General features: G+C 38.9%; 1 protein-coding gene across 2 annotated transcripts; it reads right to left on the reverse strand.

Annotated features, from left to right (window-relative positions):
* Positions 1-876: 876 nt before the first annotated feature.
* Positions 877-20,642, reverse strand: LOC131236591 (NAD-dependent protein deacylase SRT2). Of its 2 annotated transcripts, none has more exons than XM_058233873.1 (11): positions 20,441-20,642; positions 18,143-18,185; positions 17,752-18,007; positions 17,506-17,571; positions 9,094-9,139; positions 5,707-5,867; positions 5,485-5,614; positions 3,822-3,986; positions 2,475-2,602; positions 1,275-1,374; positions 877-1,180 (listed from the first exon to the last, which is right to left on the reverse strand). In XM_058233873.1, the coding sequence occupies exons 1-11, from the start codon at positions 20,480-20,482 to the stop codon at positions 1,124-1,126; spliced, it is 1,194 nt and encodes a 397-aa protein (XP_058089856.1). In that variant the 5' UTR covers positions 20,483-20,642; the 3' UTR covers positions 877-1,123. The 2 variants fall into 2 exon arrangements, with proteins under 2 accessions (XP_058089856.1, XP_058089857.1); XM_058233874.1 differs by having other exon boundaries at positions 18,143-18,208; positions 20,441-20,636.
* Positions 20,643-21,100: the final 458 nt, after the last annotated feature.

Raw genomic sequence — 21,100 nt, forward strand, 5'->3', positions numbered from 1 at the left:
ACTGTGGCTTTGAATAATCAGTTGTAGCATGCATACATGGTCTGGCAAGTTGTAGTGTTGATCATTGCCCATAAATCCATGGGGCCCATCAGAAGTGCATTCCATAGACCCCACTTTTGATGGGCATTGGCTTCAAAAAATCAGGTTGATCAAGAACTGTCACTTGTGCCATTTATGAGCCACAATCATTTGTTTTAAATTTCAGCTGTCCAAGGGCTCGCCATCAATTGGATGGTATGGTTTTGGTATTGTTGGACCATTGGAGGAATGTCTTGATTATCAGTGGTGATGGTAATTGTGGCCTTGCAAACTCAACCATCGGAATAATTTGGCCCTTTCTGAGAAGGTGCAGTAGAGCATCAGGGGTGGATTGGATTATTTTACAGGCAACCTGCAGCTTTGGTGTTGTTCGAGAACATAGCATTAGCGTAATACATTGTAGCATACATTATATGCAACTTGCGACTTTGCTTATTGCATGCCAAATTTCAATTAGGATAAGTGATGCCCATGGATCAGTAATCCGGACCATTCATCCATTGCATCCCAGTGGACAGATCATGCCCTGAGATTCCCCTGGATTTGAAGATCCTTTTAGCAACAAATCTGGGACTTTTCTCAATCGGAACTTACCACCTACAGGCACCTATACTGCTATCTGCAGTACAAGGCATGTAAAAAAGCTTTTCTTTTCTTTTCTTTTTCCATTTTGTGGCTGAACACCTGTACGGAAAATTGTGGTAGATGTGCCTGGAGGTTATCAGCTCTCTTTTTCAATTCAATGAAAGAAAGGAATTGCCCATCATCTTTCTTATTGTAGGCAGTGGGTAATCATATCTTACAATTTTCAAATCAACTGCCCAAAAACATTGAAAAGAAAAAAAACGTTTACATCATGTTTCCTTTTTATAGTTGGATTCCTCAAATCCAATGGTGTTGGAATCACACATGGTTATCTTTTGGAAACAAAAATATCATACACCTCCCAAACAGAATCCCACTTGTGAAAGCATTGGGAGAAAAACAGCCTTTGAGACCTTGTTTTTTTTTTTTTTTGAATCAGTAGAATCTTCATCATGGCACACTGATTCATCTGCTAGTTGAAGTGGGGTCAAGTTCTTCTTCATTGGACTGTGGCAGGTATGGCAAGGCATCCCATATCAAGCAATCTGGGCAGTATCTGGAAAATCCAAGATTCCCAAAGATCAAAGGAGCTTATATGTGTGTAATACCTATGCAATGACTAATTTCACCTTGGGGTGCAATTTTCATACCTCCCCACACCGAGCATTAACTTTTAAGGGTACAATGTCATCAGCACGTGTCTTTCCTATATTGACGATTGCAACAGTGGCACCTGCCTCAGAAGCAGCTCTGCATAGTTGGATGAAATTTGAAGTGGTCAGAAAATGGACACAAGGCACGAGAAGAAGAGGCATTAGTGGATTACCAATCCAAGAGGGCGGGAGTCAAAATAACAGTTTCGGGTAGGTTTTGACCCAAAGAGAGAAACTAGACCGATGCATACCTGAAAGCTTTAATAAAGCATTGATTTGAAACCAAATAGACGATCCAAGGGTGGGAGGGAGGGAGGGAGAGAGTCAATAACAGTTTCTAGCGGCAGGAAGGATAGGTTTTGACCCGAAGAGAGAGACCAATGCATACTTGAAAGCTTTAAAAAAGCATTGATTTGAAACCAAATAGACAATCCCTACTATTTGGTGAAAAAGAAATGGAAATATATATATATATATATATATATATATATATATATATATATGACTCATTTAATCAGAGAGCTTGTGTGGTAAATATTAGTTTTTTTTTTTTTTTAAACCTTTCATGCGAGGTATCCGTCTCCCCCAACTACTCAGTGGTTTCCCAAATATTCACATTCTGATTTAGAAATTATATATAGAAGTTCTTGAGTTAAGAACTACCCAAGCATGTGGCCCTGGGCTTGGAACTATAGATTCCTAATAATGTCCAAATGTTGTAGATACTGAGCTTATCGTAAAGCAGACCAACTGGTGATACTCTCTACCTACATGTGGCATGGGTGTATGAGATCTGGACCATTCAGCTGCTGGGTGCTGCCACAGACAGGCCATGCGACCAAAATTCCAATTGCCACACCAATTGGATCCTACGGCTATATTCCAATTGTCACACCAGTCGGATGGATATGGTCATCAAATGGAGGGTTTTGAGGATTAGAAATGGATAGTTAAATGACAAGTTCAACAAATGGTTAGAACTACGTCCTCCAATCAGTGACTAGAATCATTCGACCAATTTTGGGGTATGGCCATCCACAATAGGATCCATCAGATGAACGATTTATATCCGAATACGTGTACCACATATATCAGAGTAGGGTACTTCATAACTAACTTAGATATAAACATTGAACCCTTTTCCTATTTTAAGAACTAAACCTGAAATTTGGTGATCAATGTACAGACAAATGTTACCTCACAAGTCGGAAAGCAGACATGGTCATTAAAGATGAACCCAGCACAAGCAACGCATCACATCCTCTTGCAGCTTCCATTGCTTTGTCAGCTCTATCCTTGGGGATGTTATCGCCAAAAAAGACAACCTTCAAAGATTCAAACACATGTAACAATAAGAAAATCAATAATCGCCCTCGCATTAATTTATATGATTGCTCTCCTCAAATTACCACCGTCTCAAACATCTCCATAAACACAATCAGCTAAGGGATGATCTATTGATTGAAAGTTTAAAGCATAAATGAATAGGAGCACACAAACCAAACACCCTCATCTAAAGTAATAAAGAAGAACCTAAATAAAACACTAACAATCATACATATTACACATGAAGAGAGAAGAAAGAATTTGAATTAGGTGCACTTCTCTACACTTGCATTGATTCTCATATTCAAATTTGTTTCACTACAAAGATACGCATGTAGAAACCATAGTTCAAAAACCCAAAAGTCGACTCAACTTGATATCCAGCCGGGTCAGATCGACTCGAAGACTCAATAGGGGTGCAATTGACTCAACCTGATATTTGATAAATAAAAAATTTAGATAATCAACACATACTTAAAATTTTTACATGATAATAGAAATAAAACAGCAAATTTTAACAGATGTCTTCCTCTGGAGTGGAGATCTTGGGTTCAAATTCCTCTGCCCACCCCCTCTTTTATTATATGGAAACCAACTTGGCCCAGCGAGTGAATTGGCCAAGCCAGAGCTCAAAAGACTTGACAAGTCTTGTTGCATTGGGGGTGAATCAATCTTATAGCCGAGTTTCTCATAGACTTGGCTCAAAATCTCACCAAGTCGAGATGACTCGGTCGAGTTTCGAGTCAAGTGAGCTAGTTTTAGAATATGGTACAAACAGGAAAGTCCTTCGGTTAAAATGCACGCTACTAGCTTATAAAGTTAGGCATTGCACATTTCAAGTGTCCCTATAAGCCAAGCTGAGTACCCAAACCCGAGCTCAGAATCTAAACAAGGGCAGCATATGCTTTATCAAGGCCGCTCCTGCTGTGATTCATGCAAATCCACAACGGAAAATTGAAGATCCATGTTCAACATTCATCACTTCTATCTGCATGTTACAATTAGAATAACATGACTAGAACCTTTCTCTAGATTATGAGCTGAGAACCGATAGAAAGGGAGCAATATAATAGTTATCCATTTTCATCCAATCAAAAAGCAAGATTAATGAAACTGGTGAAGAAAATGCTCCAACTATAACTATTGATATGGAATGTTGATATTGGTTATGTTCTTTATACACGAAAACTACTATATCTATTAAAACTCGAGTCTCACATCAGGCTTCAGCAATCCATCGCAGTGCTGGCAGTTGGGGATATGGAAATCTTCCAACCAAAATTTCTCATCAATCTCAATATCACCATCAGGCCTTTGTTGCATGCCGAAGCTCTTGTCTGAACCAGGAGTTCCACTCTCCAAGCTTTCAATTGCTAAAGCCCACTGCAAAAAACAATGTTCTTTTTAATGTATCCATTCACATGTCAAATAAAGATGCTGAATGGAACATATAAGACAATGACCTCACTACTTATGGTTTCATGAAGTGAATATACAAATGAAATGATGTGTATTGAGACCAAGGACTCCTTATGATCAGGTGGCAGATTTACTTGTGAAGGGAACTGGTGTAAGCATCATTTTCAGTACCTTGTTAGCAAGCTGGGGAGGACCAACATTCATCCTCCAGCTTGAGTGTGAGGTTGAAGTTACACACTACACACACGAATGCACGCGCATCCAGACAGACACACAACATCCATCCTTCAGTCTGAGGGAGAGTATGAGATTGTAGAGTTGCGCACACAAATGTGTGCTTGCGCGCGCACACATAGACACACAACATTCATTCTCCAGCTTGAGGGAGAATGTGAGGTCGTAGAAGTTGCACACTACACATGAGCGAACACGTGCTCGCGCCCGCACAGACACATAGACACAACATTTGACCTCCAACTTGAGGGAGAGTGTGAGGTCGTAGAAGTTGCACACTACACATGAGCGAACGCGCGCTCGGGCACACACACAGACACAAGATTTGACCTCCAACTTGAGGGAGAGTGTGAGGCTATAAAAGTTGCACACGGTGGGGAATTGCACGCTATGGCTATTCACACATGTGCATCTAAATAAGATTCTAATTAAAGCTATACAATGTACTCCTTATGAGTTATGGACAGGAAGAAAACCTGACATAAGTAACCTTAGAATATGGGGATCAGTGGCACATGTATTAGTGCCTTAACACCTTAGAAACAAATTGGAACCCAGGATTGATGGGTGTAACTTTATAGGTTACCCTAGTGAATTAAAAGGACGGAGGTTTTATCATAGAGAAAAGAAATTAGTAGAAAGTAGAGATGTTGAGTTTCTAAAAAATCTCAATGAAACTGATAAAGTAGATGATACTGAGCCTCTTAGGCTGATAGGTGAGGATGATCAACCACCTATGCCAAAGTTAGGAAGAAGGTTCTTACCATGGACAACCCGTGCAAGAGAAAGATGATAATCACCAATGCTTGCCCTCTGTGCTTATGGGATAAGGAGACAATCAACCATCTTTTCCTTCATTGTCCCTTTGCAAGCGAGCTTTAGAATCAAATCTTGCTTGGATAATTCCAAAGTCGATCGAAGGGTTCTTGCTCACTTCTTGAGAGAGAGAGAGAGGGAGGGGAGGGGGATATTCAAACATGCGCTATATGAACCTATACAAAGGTCTCATTCTTCTAATTACCAATCCAAAAGTTCTCAAAAGGAAATCAAAGGAAACCCATGTTTTTACAAACATTACCACCATCTCAGCCTACTAATTCTTTTGCATACTCAAGAAGAAATAAAAACTTTATTCGACTAATCAGCTCATCACTACACAAGGTTTCAAGCATCAGAACACACCACAGACAAACAGTAACAAGATACTTTTTAAGTGCAGAAGACTCACCTTTGGATTAAGGGCCTTTACTTGGTCCTGAAATAAACTCCGGCTGAAGGAAAAACCACATTTTAAACAAATTACGGTATAAACGGTCCCATGTAATTCAAGTGGGTCACTTCCAGCACGATGATGCAACCTAAAACAATAATTTGCCACTTTGTATCATGAAACTGAATAAAAAGGCTTCTTCAAAATCCTCAAATAGAGGATATGTGATAGAGCTTCTACCTGTCCACATTTTGTGTAACCATAAAATTTATTCGACCGACTTTTTCTAGAGACGCTAGAGCAGTATGAGTTGCACCTGGCTGTGCTGCAGTGAACCTTCTCCATCCAGCATAGCTTCTAGCCCAGTATCGCTTGCGGGATCGGCTTGAGCGTACAAACTCCTGTATATGGATGAGGATCACAAGAATAGAAGTTAGAGATGACGAACCTAAGCTGCCGATAAGGAAAACAAACAAATCATTACTTAATAATGTTGCTGGCTTGCCACAGCAATTGCTCAATTGGGCCAGATTTTGGCAAGTAACCAGTCATACAGGTTATTAGAACACCCACCCACACACACACACAGGGAGAGAGAGAGAGAGAGAGAGAGAGAGAGCGCGCACCCATGACGATAAATTAGAAAAATAAAACACTACATTTGATGGCAGAGACTTATTGATGTGACCTACATTGTGACAAGAAAGAAGCCAAACATACATCCTATAATCCAGTTCTGTCATGAAAGAACTAGGAATATTCAGGTTGAATACAATTCTACAAGAGAGAATGTGACAGATGAATAGATGTGCACACCTTATCCATTCCTTACAAGAGAGAGAGAGAGAGAGAGAGAGAGAGAGAGAGAGAGAGAGAGAGAGAGAACACCCATGAGAGAGGACAGTTTAGTCCTTTCTACATTTCTGTACTTAGAAATTTCATAAGATTAGTACTCTTTTAATTTCCTTTTTTCTGGCCATTGCCTGAAGTGTATATAAGGCTAAGAGAATATCTGTAATATTTCAATTAATTGATTGAGATACATTGGTAATGCAACCCTGGTCTTATGTGCTCCAATGCATCACCGATGCTAGAACACTACCAACTCAAATTCCTTTCTTGAGTTTTAGCAGATGAAGTCGAAAGATCAATTAGCCAACAGGTTCACCAAAGATGTGAGGAAAGAACAAGAAGAGCATGGACAATATCTCTGCTCCAAGTTTAAGGGGGCCAGTTGTAATGTATTCCAATATTGACAGCTAATTTAGTGATGCAGGGATATGTGATGACTTAATCCTAGATGTATGTATAATCAGGTTAAAGAATGTTCAAATAAATACACGAATCAACTAATTGTTTCCTATCAAAGGGATTAGGCAAGTTTCAATACAAAGATGAGGTCATTCCGTCAGGATCATGCCCCTTAGCATAAAATCGTGTAAACAGTAAAAAGGGAGGACCTAGGGATATGAGGATATCCCAGATCTAGCATAAGTCGGTCCACGGTCAAGTTTGGATCTGATTCTACTGACTAACCATCCCTCTTTTCCGTTCAAACTAGAAAGGGGATATCCAAAGAGGAACGAAAAGGGTGAAGATTGAAAGGTTCGAAATGAAGAAAATACAGGTCCTTTTGTCGTCAAAAGAAAAGGAGGATGATTCTTACCTTTTCCTGCACCTCGAAGATCCAAAAAGAATGAAACCTGAAATCGGGGTGGAATTCCCAACACCCAAGGGCCAATCTGGAAACCCTAATCTCTTGAAAAAAAGTAGAAGAAAAGATACGAATTTCTATTCATTCAATAATAATAAAAATAAGGTTTCTCACAACGTATATATAAGCTATGGAAAAAGTAAATGTGCACTAAAGCTCCTGAAAACAAGAAAAATAACGAAAAGACGAAAAAAATAAAGAAAGTGTAATAAAGCCCCTGAAACAAGAAAAAAGAACAAAAACGCCTAAAACTAAAACATCCGTGTGGTAGGGTGTGGAATCCAACCCATGGATTTATGGTCAGGGTGCGGTCATGCCGCTCTTACACTCGTAGCGTGTCAGAAAACGGGTCCGATGGACCCAACATCCATCCACATCAACTCCTCCACTCCGGTACTCTGTCGGCGACGCCTCCTCCTCTGGTACACTCTAAAGGGTGCACCACTGATGTCCACATCATTTAGTCATTGAAATTCTTACATATTTGTAATGTTCATATCAAAGTGAGGTTATCTTCTATTTTAGTTCTAAGAGAATAGAGAAACCCAAAATGGGCTGTAAGATTTTCATCATTCAATAAGGCAATCTAGTCAACCAAATTCCTTTTTGAGTACTAGCATACCAAGTCAGAAGATCAGTTGTCCAACATGTTCACCGAAGCTATTGGGAGGACTGAGCAAGATGAGCATGGATGATATTTTTCCTTTTTCTTTTAGTGGCAACAGAAATTTAATTTCAAAGAAGAAGAGCTACAAAAACGATAAAGAAAAGAAATGATGAGCAATCATCTCCAAAGCAAAACCCCCATACTCAAAGAACAACCAAAACAAATCTCAGCCCATTCTCCAATAGAGAATTGCAGGAAGATAGGGGATCAGGAAATGAAACCCCTTTAAATATTGTACCGGATACGACCCACTTCAAAATTGAGAACTGGGTTTTCTTCTTTAGAGACCCCACTGGAGCCCGTCTGCCTTCAAAATTTCTGTTTCTCCTCTCTTTCCATAATACCCACATAACTTCATAGGGAATCGCCACCACCCTAGCATGGATGTTATCTCCGTTCCAGTTTGAGGCGAAGTGTTGTAATCTATTTCAACATTATGGAGCACAATTTACTCATTAGAATTCTTTTCTTACATCTTTGCAATATGCATATCGAAGGGAGGTCATTTTGTCTTTCTATAGTAATTGTTCTGATAAAGAAGAGAAACCTGAAATGAGTTGTATGATTTTCTTTTATCCTCTCTCACATCTTGAATGTAAACAGTGACTCTGGACAGCTATAACAAAATAGGACGAACGACACCATAACGTCAACAGTACGCACATTACTAACCTAATGTAGAAAATAGAAAACTCAAAATAACTCCCTTATTTTCTCCCAATAAAAATAGAATCAAGGTCTCATGTCGCAGCTATTTTGCTTTTGTATTTTTCATATATTCTGGTTACCATTGGTGGGAAAAAAAAAAAAAAAACTGTTATATATGTCTTGATTTTCAGTGCAAGCTCTAAAGATTGGATGAGTGTCCTAATAACAATTCAGTATGAGAGACTAGTACAATGTCTACATAAGGTTCTTTCTATTAGGCGGAAGTATTTTTAAACAAGTGCAATTAACCATCTTTACTTGTTGTTATGGCATATTTTATCGCATGGTTTTTAAGTTACTGTTTTACGAGCTTCAGTTACCTTTTTTTTTTCTAAATTTTCTGTCAAGAGCGTCATACTGTTGACATGAAACGTGAAGGAAAACAAAATCTGTACTAGAAATTAATCCAATATGGCCGTTTTTAACTTTCTTACTAGAGGGTCAACTCTAGAAATGGATTCTTCATAACAAAAATAGTTCACCTCTGGTTCAAAAGAATGCAGAAATTACAGTACGTCAGCACATACACTCAGATCACCTGATGAGTAATTGGTTTGAAACCTGTACTATAAGCTCCATTAGGACTGCCACAAAACACAACTATTACAATAAGTAAAACAGAAAAAAATAAAAAAAATGAAGAAAGAAAATTGTACAAATAATAATAATAATATCATAGCTTTTCAATGTAAATGAAACAAAATCTTTTGTAATCACTTGTTATTCTGTCAATTTAGAGAATAAGAAATAAATAGGGATTTTTTTTCCTGAACATTTCTCAAAAATTAGGAATTTACCAAATAATGCCTCTAGGAACCGAAATTCCCAGGCAGTGCTTTCTTAATGGGTGAAATTACATAGATGCCTTTTCCCCCCTTAGAAGTAGTTAGTGGAGAATTAATTGACAGGCCCATTTGGTATGTGTCTGACATCCAAGCCCTCCAGCAGATGCAACCCACCACGACAATCGGACAAGCCGAAAGTTTTGCGTACCCAATCATAAGATAGGCCAAACCATAGAAAATAATATACACCACTCAAAAACATCCAAATTCACATGTAGCCCAACTGATGATTCAATCGGCCAAAATTTTGGTCCATGTGAGTACCATGGTGGGTGTATATGTTGGAGGGGTTAGATGTTATGCGCATAGCATGTGGCCCCACAATTCTCGACTTCACTACTTATTGAACAAAAGAATAAATTAGGGCATTCAGGTAATTTAATCCCTCTAAAAGCATCTCCCTGGAATTTTGATTCGGGCAGGCACCATTTGGTAAAAATGCTATTTCCTGAGGAATTTTGTGGTAAAAAATCCCAAATAAATAAATAAAACCTCCCCTAAGTCATGGTAACATGCCTTCAGTAAATACAACATAGCACGTAAATATCCTACATTTTCAATTGAAAGAAAGCAATGCTTAGAGTGACAGTTGAAACAATAAAAACACAGTCATACTCAGAAATAAAGGAGTAATGAAATAAAAGCCAACCATACATATAACCCAACACATCCCAATTTGTAAAATTAAATAATCCCAAATAAATAAATAAAACCTCCCCTAAATCATGGTAACATGTCTTCAGTAAATACAACACAGCTCCTAAATATCCTACATTTTCAATTGAAAGAAAGCAATGCTTAGAGTGACAGTTGAAACAATAAAAACACAGTCATACTCCTCAGAGATAAATAAGTAATGACATAAAAGCCAACCATACATAACCCAACACATCCCTATTTGTAAAATTACACAATATAGAATACTTAAGGTATATTTTAAATGAAATTACCACAGATTCATATTTATAGGAGGCCTAAAGGCTGTTTGGTAGATGCCTGAAAATGGGTTCATCTCATTTTAGTTAATCATAATTGTGTAGTAAAGATCTTTATCTCGAGTACAAAATTATGATGAACTAAATGGAATTATGTATTAGAGATATGATCTCTAATACATAATTATAATTAACTAAAATGAGATGAATTCATTTTCAGGCATCCAGCCCTAACCCTAAATTCACCTTGTTGTCTCAAAAAAAAAGAAAAAAAAAAAGTGCCATTATTATCATAAAATTCTAATAGTGGTTCGTAAAACATCCCAGCTAGGCCCAGCCAATTCGGTTCATGCCTGCTGAAACTCTTTTAAGTTCATGAAATTGGGGCTTAGAATAAAAAGGCCCCTATCAAAGTAATTGGTGGTGAAACCGTCAAAATAGAAAACTACTAAATACAAATAAAATCATGCCAAACTTGTGTGATAACTCTAGCATAATGGCCTTAGACAAAACATATACATATCTATTTATTAAAATATTCGTAATTCTAAATCAACCAAAAATTTTCTTTCAATGTGACAAAATCTGAGAAAACAGCCCCCAACCGTTCATGCAGGTACCAGCCTGATAACTCTAATACACCATTGATCAACATAAAATAATATAAATATGTAGCAAGGTTATCAATCAAATCAGGCACAATAAAGTATCAAGGGAGTCTCAACTCTTGAGCCAAAACCATGCGACAAGGAAGTAAACTGATAAAGAAGAATAACATAGGTGCATAATGTTGAAATCGGATGCCTTTAATCGATGCTGAACAAGAATTTTCGATAGGATCGACACCCCGTTCAATTCGATCGAGAAATTCTGGATTTTTCCCAATTGCTCGCTGGACTGTTTTGTTCATGTTAAATTCGATTGAAGAGGCTTTCGATTTGATGAAGAAAATCCAAAAATGTAAGTTTGCTCTCTGGACAATTTTGAGTACTTTCAATTCGATCGAAAGTGTGGTCGATTCGATCGATGGCCCTCGATTGGAGTCGATCCTATCGAAGGTCCTATCGATAATTTGCACAATTTTGCATAATTGCGCTGTTTTTTGTTTCTAATTTTGGATCCGGGTTATATATATGGGTGTAATACGAGGTTAGGGTGTTCTAAGGGGATTGGAAGCTTGTTGGAGGAAGGGGATCTAGGGTTTTCAACAATAGGGTTTGCATGTAAGTTGATTCCATCTCTTGTAATTTCATTTTCATAGTAGATTGCTCATTGATTTGTGCCGTGGTTTTTTCCCAAAAGGGTTTTTCCACATAAATCGTTGTGTTCTTTGTGCCTGTTTGATTCACGTCTGGGTGACGCTTCCGTGCCCAACACATAACTCTCAACCTTCTAAATACACAACATATTAAATAAATCCAATATCCTATCTCGTGTTTTAGTTTTACACAAAAAATACTTACAATACATTCAGACTACACAGTAATATGAAGGGTACAAATGACAATGTGCCAGTCAGAAACAAGATGTAGATCGATAATGCACCTATGATTTCATTCTCTTCAAATTCATAAAAATAAAGTAGTCAATAACTTGCACATTGCAATAGCTTTTCATAATCAACTGTGATTGTTGAGAGAAACAACCTCCTAACTAGTGGAATGATGGGGTCAGATCTCTAAGTATGATGTGTTAAAATTTGAGCTTGCCGATAGATGAAATACATGAATCTCCAAGATTCTACTGCCAGAGGGAAAAATGTGGTTCAATGCTATTGCATCATTGGTTGTTAGCAAGTGAATGGATCAACTTGGCAGCAATAAATCATCGAAGGAAAGAGAAAAGAAGAAGAAGAAGAAGAAGCTAGAATAATTACTAAGTAGAGCTTTGCTACGTGCACGTGTGCGTGATAAGCTCACGTACAACCACACATGTTCCAACATGGCACATAGGTGCGAGATATAATCTATCCATCAGGTTGGTTTGACCTTCTACACGTTTTCTAAAAAATAAATCTGGTCCTTGAAGGAGCACTATATGTCTTACATCAGATCTTTCCCTGTCATCAGTTTTGTATATTCCAAAGTTCCTGCTGAGCCTATTATCTGAAAGTAAACAAACCAAATCCCTAAATTACTCTGTCAAATTTTTTCCCTCTTATTGTGAGTTTCAGAATCTAAAGACGGGGAGGATGATTGGTGGAGGGATTGAATCTAATGGACTCTACCATCTCAAAAGTGAAACGACTAAAGCTGGAGCTGCATTGCAAGCTAACATCTCTCCACACCAGTGGCATTCCAGGCTTGAGCACCCATCCATAGCTAATTTGAAGAGTCTCTCTCCACGCCAGTGGCATTCCAGGTTTGAGCACCCATCCTTAGCTAATTTGAAGAGTCTTGTCCCGTCTTTGTCCTATGTATCTAAGTTAGAATGTGAAGCTTGTAAGTTAAGCAAGCATCACGAAGTGTCTTTTCTTTCTCGTAAAGATAAAGTTAGTGATAAACCATTTTATTTAATACATTCAAATGTTTGGGGACCCGTTCATATTTTTAGTTTATTTGACTTTAAATATTTTGTCATTTTGTGGATGATTGCTCTAAAATAACATGGTTGTGTTTGATGAAAAATCATTCTGACGTGTTTATGTGTTTTAAAGAATTTCATGCTCAAATCCAAACTCAATTTGATGCTAAAGTATGTGTTCTAAGATCAGATAATACCAAGGAGTACATATCAAATCTTTTTCACTCCTATCGTTATCTCATGGCGTCATTCATCAAACATTTTGTGCACACACACCGCAACAAAATGGAATTGTTGAGCGTAAAAACCGTCATTTGCTTGAAGTAGCTAGGCCGCTAGGGCATTATTATTAGACATGAAGCTTCCAAAGAGTTTTTGGGGTGATGCCATTTTAGCTGCATGTTATCTTATAAATCAGATGCCCTCGTCAATATTAGGAGGTTAAAATCCTTTGTCTGTCGTATATCCCCAGGGTCCTTCATTTTCTCTTCCTCTGAAAATCTTTGGATGCGTATGTTTTGTACATCAATTTGATCATGTTTTCGATAAGTTTGAACCCAAAGTTGTAAAGTGTGTATTTCTGTGATACTCAAATACTCAGCATGGCTACAAATGCTATAATCCTATCACCCGTAGACAATGTGTCCATGGATGTCACTTTTTTTATTATTTTATTTTAACTACTCCATATTTCTCAGATGATGGGAAAACATTGCAATATTCCAAAAACTCGACCACCCTTCCTGTATTGACGGACACAAATTTACTTGGAAAGCAAGCCACAGAGTCACATCCAAATCCTCCACCATTGTAGGTCAACTCTAGACATTCCAAGAGAGGTACTGAAGCACCTAGTAGTGTGCTCTCCACTAGTTCTACCAATCTATTCGCCTAGTAACAGGCCTCCACCATACTTGTTGAATCAAGCTGATCAACCTATTGCTATTCAAAAGCGTTTACATTCTATTTCCAATTTCATTTCCTTGAATGGTCTATCACCTTCATTTCGACAATTTTCTTTGTCATTGTCGTCTGTGTCTGTCCCTCGATCGTTTCAGAAGACTTTACGTTTTGATGGGTGGAAAAGAGCTATGGAAGAAGAAATGGTTGCGCTTCATCAAATTCAAGCTTGGACTTTGGCTAAGTTGCCTGCAAGAAAATGTGCAGTGGGATGCAGATGGGTATATACCATGAAGTACAAGTTTGATGGCACCGTGGATCATTTAAAGGCCTGTTTGGTGGCGAAAGGATATACTCAAACTTTTGGAGTTGACTACTCTAAAACCTTTTCTCTAGTGGCCAACCTTCATTCAATTCGTGTGGTGATCTCTATTGCTGCAAACTTGAATTGACCCCTATATCAACTGGATGTAAAAAATGTGTTTCTCCATGGTGATTTACTTAAAAAAGTGTACATGGAGCAACCGCCTGGCTTTGTTACTCAGGGGGAGTCTAATAAAGTTTGTTGGCTAAGAAAATCAATTTATGGGTTAAAGCATTCTCTATTTGTGTGGTTTGACAAATTTAATAAAGTGATAATGCAGTTTGAGATGAAACGCGGTCATGTTGATCACTCAGTCTTAGTTAGGTAGAGTGAGACAGGCACTCTGGTTCTTGTTGTTTATGTGGACGACATCATCATTACTGGAAATGATAATGACGGCATATCTGAGTTTAAGAAGTTCTTGCAGCAACACTTCTGTACAAAGGATTTAGGCCATCTTTGATACTTTGTGGGTATTGAGGTAGCTCGATCAAAGTTGGGAATTAATTTGTTGCAAAGGTAGAAATGCAATTATCTTTCTCCTGGGGGCCGTCTCACTTTGATTAAAGCGGCGCTTTCAAACCTCCCCTTATACTCCATGTCCCTATACAGATGTCCGGCAAAGATTTTAAATATTCTCGAGAAGCTCAGACAGGATTTCCTCTGGCATGGTAATGACAACAAAAAGAAGTTTCATTTGGTTGCTTGGAAAGATGTCTGCAATCATTTTCAAGACGGGGGTGCGGGAATTAGAAATCTCAAAGACATGAATCATGCCCTCCTTGGCAAATGGTGGTGGAGACTTGGAGAAGAAGAAGGGACCCTATGGAACAGGTTCATCAAATGTAAATATGGGAAATTGGCTGAAGGCTGGTGGACAAAGGACGTGTCAAATAGCAACGCTTCTACTGTTTGGAGAGGAATTATATCATGCCATACAGAGGTGCAGAGTCAATGCCGTTTCTCCATGGGGAAAGGGGATATAATTCGTTTTTGGGAGGATATTTGGGCGGGTTCCCAAGCGTTAAAGGAGGAATTTCCAGACATCTATAGGCTAGCCCCAAACCCGCTCCTCTCTGTAGCCGATTGCTATTCCTTCCAAGGAAATGATGTGGTCTGGACTCCTCCCTGCAGGAGAAATCTTTTCAACTAGGAAGTTGATTCCTATATAAACCTTCTTCAGCGGTTAAGGAACTGCCATCCTAATCCGGATCAGCAAGACAAGCTCGTGTGGGCCCTTGACAGTAAAGGTCTGTTATCGGTTAAATCTCTGTACCGTTTTCTTCATAAGAAGACAGATAACTCAGAGGAGGCGATTACTGCAAAGGTCTGGAAGTACAGTGTTCCTCCAAAGATCTCAGTCTTTGGGTGGCTGGTTGGTAAGAGAAAAGTGCTAACAATAGATAACCTGAGGAAAAGAGGAATGTTAATAGCGAATATCTGCATCTGTTGCCTATCAAACGAGGAAACGATGAACCACCTGTTTGTGCATTGTCCTTACTTCAGTACGGTCTGGTCGACCATCCTGTCCAATTTCAACATTTCCTGGTCTTTCCCTAAATCTACAAACAGCGTCCTTGCGGCATGGCACAGAGTCTCCCTGGGAAAGAATAGATCCGCGGCTTGGAGAACCACTCTTCTTGCTGTTTGGTGGGCTATTTGGGAAGAAAGAAATTGTCGTTGTTTTAGAGACGCGTCCCACTCGGTCGTCTATGTGATCAAGAATTCAGCATTTCCTTTCTGAGTGGGCTTGCTTTTCCCCAAACTTCAGCCACCCTTCTCTTCTTACCGGCATTCATCTCAGCGCCACGTAGCTGCGTTTTTTTCTTTCCTCTGTTGTGGGGCTTTCCTCTGTTTGGGTTTTGTTTCTCTTTTTCCTGTTTCTGTTTTCTGTTTTCTTTTTTGTTTCTCTTTGTTGTTTTGGTAGTTCTCAGTTCGCTATCTCAGCGGTTTGTTTTCTTCCTTTCTTATTAATGATTTTTCGCTACCTTTCAAAAAAAATTTGTTGCAAAGGAAATATGTTATGAACTTATTAGAAGAGACAGGTTTACTGGGGGCTAAGCTAGTTACAACTCCCATGGAAGCAAACTCTAAGTTAAGTGCAGGTGAAAGAGACATGTTTGATGATCCAGGGAGATATCGCTAGTTAGTTGGTAAATTGATCTATTTAACTATTACACGACTAGATATTACTTATCTAGTTAGTGTAATTAGTCAATTTATGCAAACCCCTCGTGTATCTCATATGGAAGTTGTGGTCCGCATACATAAATATTTAACGGGTGTCCTAGGCCATGGAATTCTCTACAAGCGAAATGGACATCTTAGAGTGGAAGGATTCTCTAATGCAGACTGGGCTAGATCTCCTTCAGATGAGTGATCCACCACAGGTTAATGTACTTTTGTAGGAGGTAATCTTTTTAACTGGAGAAGCAAGAAGCAACAAGTCACTGCCCATTCTAGTGCAAGAGTATAGAGCCATGGCCCATACCACATGTGAACTTGTGTGGCTGAAGATGTTAATGTATGAGTTAGGTTTTGTGGTTGATAGTTGATGCTACCATGAATCTATATTGTGATAATTAAGCTCTGTCACATATCGCCAATAATCCAGTTCATCATGAGAGGACCAAGCATATTGAAGTAGATTGCCATTTCATCATAAAGAAGGTTGCAAATAAGGAAATATCCACACCGTTCATCAAATTTGAAGATCAAGTTGCTGACATGTTCATAAAAGCTTTAAGTCGAGCTCATCTAGACAGGTTTTTGGACAAGCTGGGCATTTATGATATATATGCTCCAACTTGAGGGAGAGTGTTAGAATGGTCACACGTGTGACGTGATCACACATGTGGACACATGTTACGTGTCCACACGTCTGACATGGTCACACGTGTGGTCATCCTATTGGAGTTTAATCCTTATGCGTTTGGGTTGAGTGTACACAAGTCTTTAGTAGTGTGTTTCTTTATGTTTCTTTCTATAAGGGTATTCTTGTAATTTCAACTTTTAAGTGAAAGCTCTAGTAATAAAACAAAAGAGGGTGGGCATGTGGAGCTTCTTATGCTCTCCACTCTCTCTTCTCCTTCTTCCATTCTTTCTTTCTTCTAGATCAACAACAGGGTAAATAGACAATCCACCTGATTATTGGGCTAGGACATCCATAAAGTGGTTCCTTTCTAATAGATGGATTGGTTCTTGGACCGATCATTCCATGCCAGCAATCGTATGGCATGTTGATAAGCTTTATTGCACATGGATGTGACCTTCGCAAAGCTCTACTAATTATACTCGAATTACATTGACATGTCAGACTCTAGTCATTATTTCCAGCTTAGTGTACACCATACAAGATATATGAAAAATAGAGAAATAAAAACCTTCTGTAATCAGGAATCCCAGCCTCCGTGCTTATCCCCGCTCCAGTCAAAACCATGAGCTGACGACTGCAAACATAATCAGTAGGGAATAACTAATCAGTATTTGCCACCTCAAAAAACAGTAAGGATGCAAGATACCTTTAGCTGCTATCATCTTCCCCATTGTCATTCAGTGAAAAGCTTTATGCTACTTGTAATCATATGGAACTATGGAACAGGATCATAGGGAGTTATTTGAAAGCGGACCTATGATCAATAAATTGATGCAGAAGGTCAACATCTTTGCTACTGGGTGGATCTGAGTGAGGCACTATCTTCTTGTCCCTCAAGAAGTCCAAAGAAGCTTTATCTTGCTGTTTCAATGGTATCTCCAGATTAGAGTGTTCGCATGCTGTCCGCACATGCCTCACTGAGCACTGAAGAGAAAGGACTTTTGTTGATTGGTTGTTAAATAGACCATGCTTCATCCCCAACCAAGCAGGAGCCTTGTGAAGATAATTCCCTGATGAATTAACAAATCTACAACGATGAGCCGCTGATATTGGAATATAAATAATGTTAAAAGTAAAGGAGATAAAATTATGCACAAATTATTCCATGCAGAGAATTACAAGTAAAACATAGTAAGCAGACTTGCCTTTGGCTACAGTACCAAGCACTCTGTTGCCACTTCGGAGAAGCTGCATGTTTGAACAAGCACGGTCTGTTAGTAGTGATGAGAAGCCATCATTAGAGACAGCTAACTCGTGGCACCAAAATTGTCACCATTACATGTCAGATAATACATAAATTTTCTGAGAATCAGACAACCTTTACAAATCTAGTATATTTTTGCATCACAATGTAGGAAATAAGGAAACATCCCCAACATGATTCTAAATATTGTCTGCTATGACTCAGATTCACCTATAGTTGCACAAAGTGCAAGCAAACCAACAACGGCTTCAGTTGCGGGAGTATGGAAGCGTTTATTTCAAAATGCTAGCAAGTATAAACAGCTATGAAGCAGGAGCACATCTGAAGTGCAACTCGAAGTGGGGACTACACCTAGTTAGAAGGATCATGCAACTAAGGCTCATATTGGCTCCAGTCAGAGATCGGGATGAGTCACCAGACCAAAGGGGGGTCATGTGACAGAATTAGACAGGGTGGGTCATCCTGGTTTCCGTCTACAGCCGAGTTGCACTCTGGAACTGCTATTTAAAATCAAGATCACCAATGCATACTATCTTAGAATATACCTTCTTTTTTTTCTTCTTTTTTTCTTCTTTTTTTGTGAAAAGTTGGCATAAAATAGTTTTATCTCCATCTGTAAAGAGTGTGAAGCGTGAGCCACGAGCCATGAACTCCTCACCATATGTGGTTTCCATCGATTGAACTTGCACAATAGAATTATTCTTTGCATTCTCCTGTTTATACAAAGATTTAAGCTGCTTGTAAATGCAGTTTTGGACTACAGCTTCCCTCAGCAACTTATCCAAAATTTGGCATGGTACCACAGATCATGTTCGAATTTCAAAAGATGTATGCAGGTACTCGTGCTAGAGAGCTTTTATCTGCCGGAAGCATACTATTCATTTAACAACCACAAGCAGTTACTAGTTAGAAGCGGTATCAATTAGTCCGTATTAATGCATTCATAACTCAACTACACCTATTGCATGCTGCTGTAAGCTTGAAAGGAATGTCTTATATCTTCAGTCACAGCTTGTCGTTATGAACCAATTTCCATCCATATCCATTTTAGAAATATTATATAGAACTTCAACTCCATATACAGAATCTGCTTTGAGTCTCAAGAGCCTATATTAATCAGTTTTTCAGGGCAAAGTTAATGTTTTGGATTTGAATTGGATTCATGAGGCAGCTTATGTAGAAGACACTTGGAAGATCAATGCATCCCAGACCCAATAGTCGATTTTCTTAAAAGGGGGATGGTACAACTCATCATCATGTAAAATGGCATTAATAAAGCTTCATCAACCTCAAGTGCCTGGTTTCATTTGGTGGTAATGTTGGAATTTCATGCCGCGGTGGTCCCATCTTCCCACTTCATAGGAAATCTGTCGATGGAGCTCATGGCAAGCAATACTAGGAAGGAGCAAAGTGAGGTAATCCGAATTGGATTGGGTGTTTTTGGGTGCCATTGATAATAAGGTTTTAACGGCTTTTTCTCCTGACAGGACTGTTAGCAACTGTCAGAATCATACCATGGCTGGATTTAAACTTACGATTGGACCCACTCAGGTGTGCAATAGGCCTGAAATTTCATCCAAGTGGGTTTCCCATGATGTCGAGTTTGATAAACGGTTTAAATTTTCCGACACACAGAACATACAGACATTTGTGCGAGAAAGTCAATCCCCACCTCATTAAACTCATTTTTCGAAAAACAGGGCAACAGCAACTTCCCGACAATTGCCAGTCTGAATATTTCATAAGAAATTTAAAATGGGTGGCATTCAAACAGACCCTTTGCATTCATTCAGCGGTGATTTGGGTGTCACCGATGTGCACGCGGTCCGCACCTAGGGTTTTGGCACCCAAATTGGGTCGGATCCATGTTTATCTCTAGCAGCTCCATGAGAGGAGACAAGTAAAAAAACAAACGCATATTATAGGTGCGTTTGGTTGAGCCAAATATCATGATATTTCATGATTAGTCAGTCTAAATTGTTGCGACACCTCATGATATTTCATGAAATTTGGCTAACCAAACATACCCTACAATTAAAATCACCTCTTTTATTACATTCAATTGATGTAACTAGCTCCTTGTAAGCTGCTTGTAATTTAATCTGCTGAGTAGAAACCTAAGAATCCTAGCTTGTCTTTCTGTTAGTATGAATTATCAATTTCCAAGAAATCAGTTTCCATGTGAAAATCTCAACCAATAAAGAAGCAGATGCAACATATAAAAGGAGAGCTAACTTACGTTTGTGAGGAAAGGGTGGGTAGACAAAGATATCACCATCATAGCCGTTGGTTGGGGCAGGCAAGCTATGATTGGCAGCTGCAACACGCCCAGGGAGAGAAAGATCGGCAACTCCGATCTCTTCGTGATTTTCGAAATGTCTGGATAATTAAATACAACATCTCCCTCTTTCTCTCTCTCTCTCTCTCTCCCGTTTGTTTCCCTGATGACGACCGGCCGTCGTTTGCCCACGTCGAGCAAATGAAGTGATATTTGATTTGATTTGGGGCACTTTGCACGGTACACACGCTGTTCAAATTCTGGTAACTGGGACAGTTGGTTTGCTACTCTGGACTGTTGGTCAGATGTTCCCCAATTTTGATGGACTAGACATAAAAAATTTATAGTTGATAAAATACGATTGGCCTTTTCATTACTGGAGAACAAATAGACGTCTGAGAAGAGAAGTAAAAGGTTGTGATATTTATCAGATGGATCATTTTGTAGATTTCGGGGTGGGGAGAGTACACGTCCGGATTTAGGAGACTGGTTGTCTTGATTGCTGAAAATCGACCACACTTGTCAGAATTGAAATCATGTGCATACGGTGGTAAATGAGACCAAGTTCGATAATTCATATACGGAGAATATGCGATGGGGAAGCTCCAGCGAGTTGAGTGG

Source organism: Magnolia sinica, chromosome 2 (genome assembly GCF_029962835.1).
Source record: "Magnolia sinica isolate HGM2019 chromosome 2, MsV1, whole genome shotgun sequence".
Lineage (NCBI taxonomy): Eukaryota > Viridiplantae > Streptophyta > Magnoliopsida > Magnoliales > Magnoliaceae > Magnolia > Magnolia sinica.